The following is an 18,599-nucleotide window of genomic DNA, read 5'->3' as shown; positions in this document are numbered from 1 at the left end:
TGATTTGGGAACAGTCTCTCCCAAGTCCCACAACTGCTTTGGGACAAGGAGATGAAGAGAGAGACTGGATGCAGATTAGAGAAGAAAAACTCCTGGTCTTTGCATGGAAGTAACAGTCTCTGGGCCATGCAGGGAACAGTAACCCAGAAGCCAAGGACACAAATGCTTTCCATCTGCTTTTGGGGCATGATATAAGTTGGGCTGGAATCAGGGCTGCCAGGAAATTATGAGACTAAGAGCTGGGTCCCCAGGACCTCCATACTCATCAATTCTGATAAAAGCAATCATTGGACTTACTGTCCACATCTTTGGAAGCAAAGTGGAAATAAGCACTATAAGATCTTGGAAATCAGTATAAAACTGCTCAAAAAGAATTCTCAGCCCAGATTCAAAATGAACAAATGAGCAATGCACAACAGAATCCCAGTACAGGGATGCAAGTCCTATCTTGCTGTCTCCTAAAATGACAAATGCCAGCCGTCAAAATTATATGTTTAAGCACTTTAAGTCTGCCCACAACTTCTCCTGCAGATATATGCTGGCTGGCACTATACCTTGAGTTGGGCAGTAGAGTCCTAAATGACATCTCTTCCAAAGGGCAGCACAGGAGTAGCAGCCAAAGGAGTGACCTGACACACAGAGGCTAGTTTTCACCCCTTGGCTCCTGGGAAGAACAAGATGAGCAGATGACACAAACTGGTTCGAACACAACTCAGTGTTCCCTATATTCTGAGTATGTGCAGAGCTGCCAATCTTTCAAATAAATATAGAAACAAAAACCTGCATATACTTATTTTTAGCTACACTGTCCTATCCACTCTTCTAGTATTGTCTCTATGCAGGGAAGCTGGAAATAGATTAGTGGAGACCTTTTGTACATTAGCTATTTTAGTTGGAGTGGACACCACTCTGGGTTTATCCTTAAGAGGGGATCATTCTGTCCTCTTGCTATTGCCATGGTAACAAAAATAGCCTGAACCTAGAAAGAATTAAGGCAGCAGTAGGAGGATATGATGGCAATTTTTGTCTGTTAAAATAGAGAGAAGACTCCAGTCTTAGCTAGTCTTTAGCGTGCTAATCTAAGACAACTCATCAAAACCCAAAGCAAATATTCTTACAGGTGCATCTGAAGGTTATGGAAATCAAGGAGACTAGTCACTAATCTTGGGAAGACATCAAATTCAAGCTTCACTGAGTTTTCATATTCCACATTTTTTTCCATAAGTGAGGAATTAACAGAAAGCTGAAGATGTCCAATACATTTTCATTAGTAATTAGATAGTTAACTTGGTAGGTCTTCTTCACAGCTGTAGCACTATTACTGCTTCATGTTTTGCTCACCTGAGCTATTGTCTTGCCTTGCTCTAGTGTCTTTCTGGTCTTTCTGTTATTCTCACTCTTCTGCATTACAGTCCTGTTTTCAGCTACGAACTCGGGTGACTCTGGGACACAACTATCCCCTGGGAAAGACAGGTTTTCAGGACCAGGGAGTGGTGAAGCACTGAGTTCTGCAGGAGGACTGTGTGCCAAGAGAGAAATAATGAGTAGGTAAAGGATCAAGACTCACATGGTTTTGGTATCAAGAAAGAACAAAATAAAACTAATGCACTGTGAGTAGACAGACAGCTATGCTATTGACGAAGCAAGAAGTATGGTTTAGCCATGCCTGCTGGCACATTTTGAAAGAATGAAATTCCTATAAATGAATTCTACTCTCCCAACAACAGGTTCTTCTTTCCACTCAGTTTCAGTGCAATTTGCTGCTTCTCTTCTACGCTTCCTTTCACCAAGAGCCAAATATATTGGGAAATTCAACTACAAAAATATAGCAAAGTACCCTGCTGTTCAGTCCATTTTATGCCTGGAAAAGGCCAGATATTTATCAGTCCCATAGTGACACCTGTAACAGCAGCCCTAAATTCTTCTTTGTCCCATTGCTACCCAAGCAGTAGGTAGTGCAAAACCCCACAGAATTATAGATAAATCTTGACTGCTCACAGAAAAATTAAATGACATTCAAAATGATGACATATTGGTTTGTTGCTAAATACAAGAGAGGAAATATTAGCAACGAAAAATGTTTTGGATTTCACCACATTCTAAAAAACAAACACTGAAATAATATTCTCTATGAAAATCACTCTAACTATCATCCATTGGTCTTACAGCATATAAAAAATTGTTTTCTAATTGCAAACGTACCAGAGTAGCAAAATCCAGTTTTATAAACAGATTTTTGTCCTCCTTTGCACAAAGAGGAAATTAATTCTTTTAGAGAGGACTGACCATTTTTTCCCTATTTCAGTCTCACTGAAGCCTCATTTGGAGAACATACGTGAGATGCAAGAGAGTTGCTAGGCCTTATATAACTAGAAAGGAATCTCACCCTTTGCACATTTGTAGTTTACATGCTTATCTCCTATAATCATTCCCTTCAGTTTCTGCACTTAAATATCAACAAAAATCTCATAGCAAGGAAGGAGAAACTATTGGGAAAAATCACAACACAACCTCCAACGCTCATTATTAACCACCGTGATCAGTGGAAATACAGTAATGAATTTAAATATTAACCAAAGCACACCAAACAACTGGTCTGAAAGGACTGGAACGGTGAGATCAGCTCACTACTGTGAGTAATCCCACAGGCCTGCAATTCAGTGGGACTTGAGTAGAATGACTGTCACTGAATGCACTGTGGGTCACACGTGGAAAGTATTACAGTTAATTTCCAATGAATTTTTCACAGAGGAGTTGCTTAAAAACCCATGCAGTTGTGACAGGTACTAAATATTTGCAATGCTTGACCCTAGACTGAGCATAGGAAATGGCACAGAGCAAGAGAGACAACATAAGGAAGGAGGGAAGGAAGACACGAGCATGTTATATTTTATAAGACAACTGGTCATTAGGTCATCAGCATGGTAATTATGGTTAAGCTATAGAACAATGTGCAGTAACTTCCCAGTTATTTTTTCCCTTTCTAATAGAAAGATTATGACATGGTATCTGTCATAACAAAATCATTTATTCAAAGGGCATAATCAAGCAATATCCCACATCCTGACATTCAGAGATTATAAACTCATCTGAAAATGAAACTCACAAAGTCTTTTTGTGAGTAGGGAAGTGCCTCTCCTCCACTGTCTCCAGAGTCCTTCTTCTCTGAGCCTCCTTTCTTCTGCAGCGCTCTTGAAAGAGGGTCACACTAAGACCATGGAGGCTTAAGGAGAACTAGTATCTCTTGTCCTCCATGTTACTGCAAGTCATTATGGTCATATCATGTGTATACATACACCTTGGTGTGTGAATGCTGGAAAGACTACTTGGACACATGTATTTAGTGCTTGTGAGTGAATATGAGTGAGTGAAATCAGTTTTGTTGTACAATGAAGTCCCTTTCCTCATCTATACTATCTGACATTGAGCTTTCCAACATTGTTTCTGCAGTATTGCAACTAGATCACTGAACTTGGGTTTACTTCAAGAAGCCCTAATCCTCCATTAACCCTGTCAATATTACTTTATAGGCCAAATATTACAATACAGGCCAAAGTCTATACCAAAATTAAAAGATAAGCTACTCACTATGACAGGTACCACTTTTATATCCTTTGTGTGGGACATAAAAGAATCAGTAGTAAGCTGCTATCCCCATCCCTTCCATAATGACTTGCAGTAACATGGAGGACAAGAGATACTAGTTCTCCTTCTGCATCACCTCCTGCCTTATATTCTTCTTGCCCTTCCTTCTGGCACTCCCATTCACACCAATTTTAATGTCTCTACTAGAAGTCTCCACATGAGGAGATCAGTTGCCATTTGGTTCTCCTACTTTATCACAGAGGGAGAATAAGGAAAAATATTTGGAAGAACGAACTGTTTTTAATGCAGATATTGAGCATCCAGATACAGTTTCTCACAGTGTTAGCACTGTGTTAGTGTTAGTCTTCTCTTCAGAAAGAGAACAATGAAGTGGCAACAGTGTAATATTTCCCTGGACAAAGGGTGACTACAAGAGCACTCTAACATTCTTTAGTTTTAGTGAAGACACTGGCTACCCAGGTATCTTTAACTGCAGGGCGTAGGGAAGGAAACCATGAAGTTAAGCTTTCTAGGGAAACTTTCTTAAGGGCTTTTCAGTTAATTTACTGGAACAGAAGGATACTGTTACATAAATCCACAAAAAAACCAAAACAAACAAACACCTGTCTGCTGCTGTGCGCAAGATCTGGAATCTCCTGCTCAAAGGAGAAGCTGGTCTTCCAAACACAAATTCCCAGTGTCATACTTCACCACTAGTGTGATGAAAGCACAAGTTGCCCCTGTAATGGAGTCCAAGTAGGTGAGCTTGGTTGGGCACACGCTGCCTCTTTGTGCCACATCCCTAACTGACAGAGACAAATGAATCAGAGGGGTTTACAATAAAGTGGGAAAACTCTGGGAGAAAAAACATTTCATGCAGGAGTTTGTACAACTTTAGGATGAATTAATTTTTGCATGAGTCTGCATTGGGATTGGGATGAGGGAGCACTGGGATACACTGACGGGACTTTACACAGGTTTAAGGATTATCTGTAAACAGCAAGCTTGCCATTAAAGTCCTTGAAAAGAGGATTTGCACTAGGATATTTCATCGCTTTATTCAGTTATTTCAGAACAAAACACTCATTCCAAAGTTAGAAGCCACATTTTTTCCTTTTCCTGTCACACTGTGCCCAGATTAATAATGCTGATATGTCATGGCCATTATGGCTAACCCACATATAATTTTATAATGAATGTAGTTCAAGAATCTACTGCCTACTTGCCTACAGGAAGAACCTGAACAGGGAAATTAATCAGTACAATGGGACTCTACCTGCACACAGTGTTCCACAACAGGATGTGACCTCTTATGTGGTTTGCAGAGACGGCCAGTGAAAAAGCACGCTTGGCAAAGGTCAAAATTGAGGCACTTCAAACAGCGATACCTGTGAGGGAAAACAAAGGGATTCAATAACTTCCCCACAAGTAAGGACTTGGTGTAAGTGAGCTTGACTACTGAAAATACAGATCCCTGGGCTCTGAAATGCAGAGAAACAGCTTTGTTAGAATTATGACTTTCCTCAACATTCTCTGAATGCAAGTTATTTTGTCCAAATGATAATGGACTATTCTCCAAACCCACTAGTGATTTTAGTATTATTTACTCACTGCATTGAAATGCAGTTCATGGAAGAAACAGCTGTTTAGGATAATTTTTGAGAATGCAGTTTCAACTTCACATGCTTCTTATGTGCCAGCTTACCTCTATTTGCTGCTCTCATGGAACTGTAATGTTAAGTGACACATAATACATGATTGATGTAGGATTTGCAAGCAAAAAACTAAAAATGCAAGAAACTAAACTTGCAAGCTTACTACTAGTGAGAAAAGAGTAACAGTAAATTGATTTTCTGAGCATTCTGGTCAGAGGTAATGGATAGCATTCTTTTTATACCACTATGCCATTTTATACCATTACTTAGATGAACAAGATGTTAAGATGGATAACCTAACTAGCCAGTTAATACAACTGGCTATGGGACAAAGAACTAAGAAATTAGAAACTCAGGTTTAATTGGCTTTACTTCTGAATTGCCAGTTTACCTTCAGCAAGTCTTCATAATCATGTCTGTGCTAGTGAGCTAAAGAGAAGCAGGATGCAGGCTTGAGCACTAGCCTGCGATGGTTCTCTCCCTCTTATACTGACTAAATTAGATTACATCCAAAGTTTGTTGCTTAATACATCAGTTATAGCCTGTAAGGTATGCAAACAATAGTAAGAACTGATGCACCTGAGGCCAGTAATGGGGAAAACTTTGCAGACTCTACATCTAGCTCGGTGAAAAACCATTTCCGTGGCTGATAATCTGTAACACGTAGGGAGCCACAGGAGAACAGCAGGCTCCGATCTCAGCCAAGACAGGAATTTTTCTTCAACAATAGCTGAATTCAGAACCTAGAAAAAATACATGTCTCAAGTTCATACATTCATTTGAAAAGAACAGGTGTTTCATCTACAACTCCTAATAAAATCTTTAACATTGGACCTTGCTAGCACAGATTTTCCATTCATATAAAATGTTACTGGGTTCTAAAGGTCTTGGAATAAATGCAAAAGTCTTCAGCAGTATCTTACTGAACACCTTTTCTATAGATGCAAATCCTCCTTTACTGTGAGACTGTTGGTCAGCCCTGCCCCTTAACAGCAGGTACTTGGGGATGTTATGTGGTGACACACTTGTAGTTTTAATCAATCAGTAACATTCAAAATAATTTCCCAGGACATCAGAATTTCACTCACCCCATGGAAACAGTCATGAGTCGCAATTTCCACGCAAGACAGAGTGCAGCTTTCTCCCACAATGGCTGGGATCTGCATTAAGAAGAAAGGCTCAGAAGCACCTCAATAAAAAACAGATGTTCCCATCATGCTCTGCTGCGATGGTGACAGCACACAGATGGTGAAGAATCTACAGAAATGCCATTTTACATACTAATCTGAAGAAAACCTGTTCATATTCATATCATCAGTATGCAGTTTCATAGCTCAACATGCCTCAGAATTATTTGCTTCCAACTCACTTACTGATATGGATCAACATACTGTGCTGCCACACTATAATACTGAAGGACACTGGGTTTGAACTTCAGGAGTAATTTTCAGGTCCCATTTTCAGCACCAGTTCAGCTGTAAATACCTGTATGCTAAGGTATCTTCCTGCAACTGCAAGCTATTCTAGTGAGTACAGACATCTGAAGTTTGGAGTTGCCTTAGAAACAGTTGTATGCAGCTGTTCCCAGGATGTGTAAGCTCAGGCAACATGACTGCAGAGGCAGTCACCAATCCAAGCAGTTACTCTGATGGAGAAAAGGGACAGAATTTGATTCTTTTACCTATTTTGCTTGGTAGTTCCCTATGACCACAGAGTATCCTATTGACTTCAGTCCCATAAGGTAATCAAACATAAAATGTATCAATCAGGTATTTTTTTTCTCTTACAAAATCCATTGTGTAGCAGCATTGCAGCGGCATTACCTGATTTAAGTCTGTTAGTAGGCTTCTCAGGGCACTACGGGTAATCAAGGCCGCCTTCCCATCAGGGACAGCATAAAACTGGAAGAAAGCTGAAAATAAGAGGAAAGAAACTGGAATCCTGGCAGAGCCTGAAGTGTCCTCAAGCTATCTTCAAACTGCTATGGTGATTGCAGCCTACCAAATAAACCCCATAATAAAGTTCCACTTTATTATCCATCTAACAGGCTCACAGTGACCGCTGTGGCAATACTTCCATCCTATGACAAGGGAAAGAGCAGGAAAGTAAGGAATTTATGGCAATTCCTTATTGCTGGCATTTAAGACAGGTAAGGAGGAAGGAAGCAATGAGCTCATTCTTGTGGCATTAAGAAAAATATTTAAATATGTTTATACAAGAAGTGTTCTATTTAAATTGTGAATTGCTAAATGCAAATTGTAATCTGGACGGAAATACGCAGTAGGCAGTGGGAGAGTATGAGATGAATATTTCACTGGTGCTCCATTTGTTCTCCATTTTAGCCATTTAATTCAGGTAGAAACCTTTGTGCTGCACATTACACTGGGCCACCTTTATCTGTTATACTTAGTTCTTTAAGCATTTTTGTCCAATGTCTAAAAGCTTGCTGGATCAAATATAAAAAATGGCTTTCTAATCCAATGAAATTTAAAACTAGTCTTCTTTTCTGTGAGGCAAATAGAACATGGCCTTCATTTTTAAGCTCTACTTATTTTAAACTTTACTATGATCTGTTCTGAGACTATGCAAAGATGGCTACAGACATTAATTGAAAAGTATTATTCTGCATCAGCCTTTCTCTGTAACTGAGCAGTCAACATAATTTACTTTTTGCATGGCAGAACTGTATTCTCTTCTAAAGTAAAAAAATTACAATGGAGATTTTTCTTGATGTTCAGTATTTCAGGCAGTGTATAAAAATCATATATTTCCCACCTCTGTATTTAGCCAGTAGAGTGTCTCCTGAAAGGGCAATTAGGGCAGCTGCAGCAGATCTAATTTTGACATACCCTGTTCCAGATCTAAGAAAATAAAATAAGTCACAATATATTCACCAAGAATGTAAAAACTGAAACTTCTAAAGAATAAAATGTTGCTGTGTTAGGAGACAACTTCAAAACTCATACCCTTTTATATGTATAAATATAACTGATGTAACATTTCAGTGATAATTTATGTTCCAAGATGCCAAGCAATCATAAAACAAAACCACAACATCTCCTTCAAAGACCTCACGTTCCAAGTAAAATATAATTTTACTTTTACAATACGTCCTAAAAAAAAAAAAAAAAAATCTGCTCTTTATTTGTGGAAAGCCTTCCCAAATATGGAAGAGAACACAGGATACAACCTGGTTTTTGCATTATAACATCAGGCCATAGCTTCACTATGGCCCCAAATCTGCACTGAGCTTTTCTTGGGCTGATTCCATTTAATTTCACTGCAACTTAATTTAAACAAAAGGATATAGGCAGGGCCAGGACTTCAGTTTTGACCGTTAGATAATAAATAGCCGATATTAATGTAGAACCCAAGTTTTTGACATAGGCACCTAATGAACAAAACAATTATTTTTTTGTGAAGACTAAGAAGACATGAATTGGAAAGCACAAATCAGGAAATCTTGGAATTCTATATTTAAGATACCACTTTTGCAAAGCTGTATTGCACTTCAGAATATCATTACATAACATTTTTTCCAAGAGTCTTTAGATAAATCCACAGTGCATAAAGCTGCAACATACTCTTCAAAGTATGTGCTCCTCCTAGGAAATACTTTCCAGTGTTACTATGGAGAATAGCACTCAGAGAAAACTTGATTACAAGAAAATTATAAGAAGCTTTTTCTATCCTATATACATGTCAAGAAATTTGTGAAAATTTAAAAAAAGGTAGCAAAAAGAAAATTACACAGTTTAAAAAAAAAACCAGAATAAAAGACCAAGATACTCCTGTTAAGGAGATTCTTCTAAATTATTTCTCTACAGTGCACACAAATTACAAAATACTCTTGATGTTTCTAGCTTTTTTTCTTAATACACCAGTTTATTCTTAGTCTTCATTGATTTTTCTAAGTAAACAAACATTAACAATATGGGACATTAAGGAGTAGTGATCATATTATTAATGAACACTGACTCAAGAAAAAGTCCTGAGACCACTTACATCTCACTCACATTGAGTAAAAAACTTTGCTCCAATATATAAGGGAATAAATTTCACTCGTGGTAAATAAATTGTACAATGAATTTAGCCTTTTAAATCTGATACAATCACAAACCAATCCTGCCTTTAGCTAATTAATTCATTATCCACAAACAATACATGAGAAAAATACACTCTGTGAACTGCCTCCTTATTACCTCCAGAAACTATTTGCTCTTTGCAGGAGCTGATCAGCTTAGTTATGAGACATCAATTTTGTTTCATAATTATTTGATTAAGTTTTTAAGCTGGAGAAAAATGAATGAAGAAAAGTGACTGGAAAATTCTTGACCTCTGCACCTCTGGGTGCTGCCCCGCAGAGGCAAATACTGATTCCTTTGCAGAAGTGTATCAAAATATCTTGGCAGTCAGAAGAAGAGCTACTCTGTAAAGCTGTTCAGAGAAAAAGCCAGCATGGACTGGCAGAAGACTGGACTTCCAGATAGTTTTGGAAACATTTGACCACTGTTTCTCTGATACAGCTTTTGCCTCATATTCTGACAGCTGAACTACTCCTAGTTTGTATACCAAGAAAAAAAATATCAAATGTTGAGAGTTTTATACAGAAATGGTGCAAGAGTGGTAGAAACAATACTTGGGGTGGGAACTACATGGTCTTTAAGGTCTCTTCCAAAGAAACATTCTATGATTCTATGATACTTCACGATGGATTTACGTTTATTCTTCTTCTCACCTGTCATACATGGCAATGAGCAGACTCAACGTGAATTCAGCGGCTCTCGGATCTACCTGGCCTGGTTTTTCTAATCTTGCCCTTCGGAACAGTTCTGTCAACATTCTAGAGATTTGCTGCATATTCAGAGAAATCTGCTCTCCCCTCTGGCTCTGTTCACTTGATAGGATGTGCTGAATCAGAGAAACATCAATCAAATCCACTGTGGGAAAATTAAGGAATAAACGAATGAGAATCCCTGCCTTTTCATGAATGGAAGAGCAACGATTTTGTATCAGAAAAGCCTAGCTAGGACAGGTTTGTAAAATGAAGTCTAAAACAGTATGCAACATAAAAAGGAAGTAATCTGAGAAAGGTCTTGCTGGGTTTATGGATCTAGCAAAACTTGTGAGGCTACAAAGATAGAACAGCTCAACTAAAATTCCCTGAATGGGATTTTGGGATAGGTAGGAAGGAGAGAAAACAGCATGATTAATTGCATCCAAACTATAGAGGAAAATAGTATGCTCAACTGCATCCAAATTACAGATGCAAGTTTTTTTCTATATATAGATAGCATAAAACGACACACCATTCAGTATTGCAGGAAAAAGCTCACCTGTGAAAACAATTCATGCTTTGATGTAAGCTTTCTTCTCATGCACAAATACAAAGAGAAGAGGGGTGCTATGGCCAAGAAAGGGGTAAGAAGGCTGTATTATAAATGTCCTATGGAATAACTAACATCCTGTAGGAAGAAAGCTATGGCTTCTTATAGGCCACATTCAGTACCACAGAGGCATGATCAATTAGCATTAACTTCAGAAGTGAAAAACTGTAGTAGACTGAAAGTCTGTGGATTGCTGAAGCAGCAGAGAATCTAGACTATGTCACCAGTGGTCTTTCCAGCACAAATGGGAACACTGCAGTGTGAGTGAAACTCAATCTGGAAACCCATGTGCACTTCTGGTCACAAGGGTTCAAGGAGGAGTAGAGCAACTGGGGTAGATTTTCTGACTGCCTAGAGGAGACACGAAGGACTAGGCAACAGAGGTAATGAAAACCAGTACCTCTGGTTGTGCCCAAATGAAAAAAACTATGGCCAAGGCCAACAAACTATTCATCTTTTCTGTGTTACCCTCAAGACCTCACTTGCAACATTGTGCCTTTTCAGCAACAGATTGTTTCAGATGGAAAATTCAAGGATTTCCATAAAATTTAGCTCAATATGGCATTTACATCCAGTAATTTCAAAGTGAGCTAAGTGAGCAGGACTTTGTTCCACAATTCGTTGCTTGCATAGAATTCTCTCTCACTTCAAAGACAGGGAGAATGAATTCTAGCCAGGGTTTTTCTGGTCTATCGTACTTTATTTTACTCTCATTAATACTTATAGTATCAATAATAATAATGCCAGTCAATGCATTTTCAATGATCCATGATTATTTCCAACAAATCAGCTACTAAGAAAAATGAGAATTTGATTTTTCACAAGCATAACAATGCACAAAGATTAATAATTGCCAGTGATGTCTACATAGCAGTGTTGCAGACTGTAATAACAATTTGATTCTCCCATAAGTTTAGAATTTTACTAATGTATTTCCACTGACATTCAAAAGGAAAAAAAAATCAATTGTGTATGAAGCATTATCTAGATCTTAAGTGTTCATAATGCATTCTGAGATTCCCATGTGGAAAATGAGAAAGTAAAGTAGCATAATAACTCATGGTGACAGCAATGCAAATTTTTTAGAGATTCTTCTCCCTGTAAAAGCAGAGGATTCTCTTTGGCTACTAACACTGGCACAGACTCTGTACTGAGCGTAGTTTTAAGGCTGTTCTGTAGACGGAGCTCTGAACATCATTGAAAGCCTCTGTGAAAGAAAAAAAACACACATTACAATAGAGCAGTTCATTTAAAACTAACTAAAAATCAAAACAACAAAATTTGGAGTTTGGAAAAATGATCTCTTAACCAGTGACACGGCTGTAAAAATAGAATTTACCATAGAGAGCACAGCTGCTTCTTTGGGCATTGAGTTTATTCACGGATCAGGAAAAGGGTTATGAACTGCCCATACTTTTAGCCAAGATCATAATGAAATAATATTTATTCAATCAAACAGGTTTCTTGATCAGAGATGCTCTTCGACAAGGAACAGTTTGTCAGTTTGCACAGCAGGGTTATTGTTTTGGATGTATACTGTTTCAAGCATTAAACAAATCTTCTGTCAAGTATCTGTGACTTGCAGAAGAAGATAAGCAATTTACCAGAGCAACTGGCTTTTGACATTTCTGCTTAGCAATTCCACTCAAGCTGCTTGACTAAATCCCATACCCCTACATGATTTCAGCTCATTTCTTTCATATCGCTATAGGATGTTTTCCTGAGTGGAAAGTAAGGTCTGTTGAACATGACCTATACCTGATATTTTACATACATACCTAGAATTTCAAGACCAAAAAAAAAAAAAGGCTTGTTCACTAAACTTTAGAAACTAGAATGGGGTTTATCAGTTATCCTCTTGTCCTCAGAGACTCTTTTTTCCTGTACTTCAGAGAGAAAGAGTTACACACAGTTGATTAAGGTTAAAGATAAGCAATAAATATGCACAACTAAGTAGAAATAACTCACAAAACACTTTACCTGTTCAGTTTGGAAACAAGCCAATCTGTGTGCACTGCTTTCCCACAAATACACCAGATTAATATTAATAGTCAGCAAATTATGGGCTCTGCTGGTTCCCAGATGCTGCCTAAGCTATAGAAAGAAGCCAATAACTGCTATACCATCTGTTTAGTCCTGCTCTTGTCATACTATGTTTTGTGATATTATTTGGAGATGTAGTGTAGCATGTCATACAACGTGAAAAATGAGTTTTGACTTCCACGCATCATCAGTTCCCTTTCTCCAGTAAACTGATCCAAAGCCCTTTTGAAAGTATCAGAAAGGCTCCCACAGTTTTCAGTAGGCTGTGGATTAAATTCCAAATGCTTATTTTCAAATACAAATGCTAGAAACATACACATCATCCAATTCAAACACCTTCCATGTGCAAGATGACTTTCTAAGTGAAGGGAATCTGTTTTAGTAGCCATCTGCTACTCAATTCAAGTCCATCCTTACAGACAAAATGTGGCCTCAAAGTCAGGCATTCTGTGCCTGTCAAACACAGTTCCAGAATTAACTTGCGAGAGCACACAAGTAAAATAGCAAAGAAAAAAAGCTCAAGTAAAATACAAAGCATTTTAGGATTATTATTTATGAGAGGCTGTTTAGCGGCATTAAACTCTTTAATATCTCATAGGAACAGGGTTTCCCCTTTGGACAGAAAATCAGCATGTAATCATTCTGCAGTGGGTCAAATTTCACCTCAAGAAGCATCAATGCCCTTAGTTGAGAAGCTGAGAAAGGAGCTCCTGCACATATCAAAGAGGGTGTTGTTCCCTGACATCTTCAGCTGGTTACCTGCTAGTTCTGCATTTTCTGCTACTTGCTCTGTAGCAGATGAAGCATTTGCTGAGATTTTGCACTCAGAGAGGGAGTGTATGGCCACCCTTCGTGCCTATTCGAGAATATGGGAAAAAACTTAGCATATGTATTATAAATTAGGGAAGATGATCCCAGTGTGCCATGAGCCAATGTGATAATGGCAAGGAAGGTGCCAGGGCAGATCCAACAATAAAGGTAGGAAATAACAGCTGTGTAATTTGTCATTCATGTGCTACAGGACAGAAATTCTGAAAGTGGCATGACTTCACTACAATTCAGTAGTTTCTGTTCAAAAAGACGCAGAAATGCCTCTTGAGAAAAGTTGGGAAAAAATAAGAAAAATCCTCACCCTGCAAGTCTGGATCCATTTGAAATGAACAGATGGCATTAGGCATTCTATAACAAAACAAAAAAAGTGTAAAAGCACATATTCCAGACAGAGACATATCGAACCATTCAAATAAAACCTCTTAATCTGAGCAATTTACTGGTTGCATTTCAGAAATTAAATTAAACAGAATACATAAGACAACATAGCAGTTCTGGTGCCACATGCAGAGAAACGCCAGGAAATTGCACACACTCTGCTCAGCATAAAGTAGGAGTAACTCAAGTAATTGCAAAACTCTAGCAGGGCAAAACTGGTCCCAGGAAATGGGACCTTTCACTGTAAGAGTCCAGTGTTTACATGCAGGATTACTACACAGTCCATAGTGTACAATTTCAGGTCACAGAGGGTATAAAAACCAGCCTCAAGATTCATTGATTGCAATTGCTCACAAGTATTTCCTAAAATTTTCAAACAGAACTTACGTTTTTGTCTGAGGTGACATTATTTCTTATTGAGCTGACTTGGAAGGGAAAAAGGAAGGATAACCATGAACCAGAGTTGTTTTTTAAACAACTCTGAAAGCAAAAGTAATTATGTCCCTGATAATAATGGAAACTGAATGTCTCCCCTCAGGATTTATTTCATTAATGCTCTAACCTACATTATATTTTCAAACATAAAAATATGAATTAATTATAGTAACTATCAGTTAATATTACAGTTGCAAAACATTAGGTATAACGGATCTAAGTTTTACAAGATTCCAAGGGCCACATATATGGCTTATTGTGGAGAAAAAAGGGAAATTTTGCCAGAATAAATAAAAATTAAATACTTGGAAAATATTTAAAACTTAAATAATACCTTTGGTGTTAAACCCTAACTTAAACAGATGTTCACTTACTACATTTCTCCAGTGAGAATCATTGATCACTTGACATAAACATGACAGAATACTGGCCAATTCTGAAGCATAAATATTCAATGATCTGTAATCGTTCAGTCTACCATAAATATGCTTCTCACCATTTTAGTTGGTGAAAGCTGCTACTTTATGTTTCAGTCTCTAAGTAATCTATAAATACTTAAAATAATGGGATACAGATTTGCTTTCACAACTTTTCATTAAAGACTACAATGCCACAGTTTTTACTTAAGTCTTTCTTTGAAAGAAATACCACTATGTTTCTTTTCCACTGTTCTTCTATTTTCTTCCTTACTAAGATTTAGAACTTGGACTCAACACTGGGTTCTGCAAGACTACAGCTCTGCCCAACATTTACATAGGCATGTAACTTTGTACACATACATATGCATATGCAAATATATATGCAATATATATGCAAATATGATACAATTACTCCTAAAATACATGCAGTAGTTGGTGCCTCTGCATAACCTGACAGAAAAGTCAATGTAGGCAAATCAATGAAATCAGAAGATTCTAAACAATGAATTAAAGATAAGTGTTTATCGAAAGCTACATGTTTTGTAAGAAACCTAGAAGGCAAACTTACAAACACACAGCTTGCCTCATGTTTTCCTCCTGTTTTTCTCTGCACCAAGGGTACATAAAATAAAGAAAGAGGATGGAATGAATGTAAAAATATACAGAACTCATTAGAATTCGCTTACTCAAATAAGAACAGATCCTTACTGAATTATGCAGCATGCATAATCTATGAGCACCTGATACTGTAAAATGACAAGATCTCTATTCAGTACAGTGCAGAGTCCAACATATGGAAAGACCCTATAGCCTTCTATTAGGGTATTTATGGTCTCGAAGTTAAGCATGTGTTCATGTGTTTTACCAAACTGCCCACCATTATACAACATCATACCTATGAATCCTCCCTCCAAAACATTACAAAAGGCATTATTAATGTATGTATAGTCTACATTTTTATATACAAAACTCTGTGGACAGTCCAGATCTTGAGTGCAGTTAGAAACATCTGAAATGAACAGAGTCTACTTCAGTATTAGCACATCTACCTTATAATGAACTTAATATGAAAGTAGAAGCAGTATCTGTCAGCCATCAAATCTGAACTAACTTTGCTCATTCATACACCATTTCAGTCAGTGTGTTATATTTCAGCTACTTGTGCCCTTTAACAATGAAAAAACAGAAAACAAACAAATGAGAAAATTAAAATTACGTACGAATGTGCAAAAAATAAATTTTTACAATTATAAATCTTGGTCCCATTAATAAGAATACTCTTATGTGCAGAACAAGAGCAGCCCTTTTCTTGAAACCTATTGTAATGTGAAAGAAAAGTAATGTTTGATTACTTATATGTACTTTACTTGCCTTACTGGTTCTCAGAATATGTACTTCAGCAAATAAAATGCACTTTTAAACATGCTACATGATTAAGTTACAGTACAGAGAAAGACAAGCCACATGAAGTAAGGTAGAAATCTCCCAACAGATCAATTGACTTGATCACAGAGAATTTTTTTCTTTTGAAATCAGGCAACATATCATCAACATTTTAAATATGCATAAAATAACCTACAGCTACTTTCGTTTCCTGTGAAGATTGAACACATTCTATGTTTTGTTCAAAGGCCAAAATTATTGTCTCCTCTTAAATACAGTAGTTGCTCTTACCTTTCTCTCATTACTTACTAGAGGCCCAAAAGTCAGACGACACTGCCAGAGGAGTCCGGTAGTTTTATAGCACTTAAAAGTTGATTTCAAGATGCAGTTCTAAAGGTTTTGCTTTTAAATTAATGCTGCTCACAACAAATGCCTGGCAAAGGCCCAGATCAAAGTATCAAGTAATTGTCTAAGCAGTCAAAACAGAGAACACTAATTAAATAGTAATAAATATCCTGAATTATTAAAGATAAAACTTCTTTGATCTGTGTTTCAAAGCATTTTTCTAAGGTTGGAGTGCAATATTTCTAAATTGAGGGACCTTTACTAAGCATCTCCCAGTTGCTGAGAAACATGTTGCTATAGAGACTTAAAATAAGGTGGAAGCTGGCACAGTAATGCAGAAAGCACAGTGTGCTGTAATAAACAGTTGGTGCAGCTACACAAAGAAGAAAAATAGTAAGCCCTAGTGGTAATGTCCTAGAATAAGGATTGTTCAGAGCAACCTGAAAGCTAACACACTCTTCACAACACCCAAATGTAAGGGTTTATGCAGAATATATACAACATTTGTAAGACCCATATATTTAGCTTAAAGCCCTTTTTCATAAATATTTCAACAGCTACTCTAACATCCAGGCAGTAGGAGTCATCAGTGCTATGAATATCCTGCATATATAACATTACTTGGTAATTTGTGAGAAAATGTGTACTGGCTTATTACTTATAGAAAACCCAAACTTAGTGATGACTGAGTCAATTGCTGTGTTACAACTGTAACCAACTTTGAATACGTCACTATATTTTAGCTTTCCTGCTATTTTTTGTCTTTCTCTCCCAAGCAAAGCTAGGAAAAGAAACTTTTCCATTCTATTATGCTTCCACAAGGGAAGACATGAATTTCCCTGCAGGCTACTAGGCAAATCCAGTTAGAATAGTTTAGGATACAAGAGGCATCCCAAACATTTTTTTCTTTCACCTCCCAGCCTCTGAGAAAAAAAGCTTGTCAGCTAGTGACTAAGTCTGATAAGCCTGTTTATATATTGCAGAAACAGTTATATGCCTTCTCATTAGCAGCTGTGCAGTGTTGGTGCTTGAACTGCAGTTTGTTTGAACTGCTATCTCCACAGGCAAATCATACTCCATATAGAAAAAAACCCAAATGTAAATACACATTAGAGAAGATAACTTTTCCTCTCTTGTCTTGGAGAAGGAGCTATGGAACAAATCAGGTAGTTTATAATGACTACTGGTAGCACCCCACTATGCTCTCCTGAGAGTTCTACCTCCAGATGCTCCCCAGAAACTCAGCCAATTTTCTGTGCATATACTAGAAACTAATTCTGTGGAGACCATTTCCTCGCGAAATTACTGATTCCTAACCCCTTTCTTCAAGATTTTCTACTACACCTGCCTCAAAAATTTCCATGTGAACTCCTCCTATATATAACACATACTCCTCTTGGTTTCCTCATATAAGAAGTCTACCCCTGTTCAGAACTTGAACCTCCACTTGAACAGAAATAATGAATTTATTCCAACTATATGTATCTGATTCAAAGAACAGAAGCTTTCTATTTTGCTTTAAACATAACTGATAAAATCAGCAAGTACAGTAACATTTCATTAACACAGTTTCCATTTTTTAAGACCCCAAAGACATACAAGTGAGAGTGGTTCCTCAATAATTCTGTTTACACAAGGACTTAATTAATTGCATGTTTGACTTAAAACATATGTGTATTCCCTTGAAACTCATGAGATAAATAAAAAAACCCCATGGGGACAAAAAATTATCTTGTCACTAGAGAGATGGACTTATATTTTCGTGTGAAAAATCAATTTTGCCTAAGAAGATATATTATTACACAAGTCCTGTGTTTCAATACATTCAAAATAAGTATATGTTTTTGCAACAGTTTATTGGTCTGAAGAAACAAGCTGTTGGATGCAAATGAAATCCTAGACTCAACAGAATCAGTCGGAATTTTATTTTGATCTCCAGATTAAGAATGTTACATTCATTCTGATTTTGAAATATTTTTCTGCCTAGATAATTCCCAGTTTTTTATGAAGAAGATACAGCAAAAGCTATGACAATGTTTAAAGGTTTTTTGTAGTTTGCTCTTTGGAGCAATGAAAGCCTTATTTTAGCATGGGAATTTCCAGAATTTTTCCTCCAGACAACTCTGGTTAAAGTGACC

At 37.3% G+C, this 18,599-nt stretch overlaps 1 protein-coding gene across 1 annotated transcript in view; it reads right to left on the bottom strand.

The window, feature by feature from the left end:
* The window catches only part of DYTN (dystrotelin), a 26,149-nt gene extending 7,550 nt beyond the window's left edge, over positions 1–18,599 (bottom strand). Inside the window, exons 1-12 of the mRNA XM_032693216.1 lie at positions 15,302–18,599; positions 13,803–13,849; positions 11,760–11,834; positions 9,979–10,180; positions 8,016–8,101; positions 7,064–7,152; positions 6,329–6,400; positions 5,820–5,983; positions 4,849–4,973; positions 4,292–4,391; positions 3,107–3,208; positions 1,342–1,519 (exon numbers count right to left, since the gene is read on the bottom strand). Coding sequence (XP_032549107.1) covers positions 1,342–1,519; positions 3,107–3,208; positions 4,292–4,391; positions 4,849–4,973; positions 5,820–5,983; positions 6,329–6,400; positions 7,064–7,152; positions 8,016–8,101; positions 9,979–10,180; positions 11,760–11,834; positions 13,803–13,849; positions 15,302–15,456 — 1,395 coding nt within the window. The 5' untranslated portion in view covers positions 15,457–18,599. The remainder of the gene's footprint in view (positions 1–1,341; positions 1,520–3,106; positions 3,209–4,291; positions 4,392–4,848; positions 4,974–5,819; positions 5,984–6,328; positions 6,401–7,063; positions 7,153–8,015; positions 8,102–9,978; positions 10,181–11,759; positions 11,835–13,802; positions 13,850–15,301) is intronic.

Source organism: Chiroxiphia lanceolata, chromosome 7 (genome assembly GCF_009829145.1).
Source record: "Chiroxiphia lanceolata isolate bChiLan1 chromosome 7, bChiLan1.pri, whole genome shotgun sequence".
NCBI lineage: Eukaryota > Metazoa > Chordata > Aves > Passeriformes > Pipridae > Chiroxiphia > Chiroxiphia lanceolata.
Note: the sequence above shows the minus strand (reverse complement) of the source record. Positions and strands in the feature narration are given on the sequence as shown.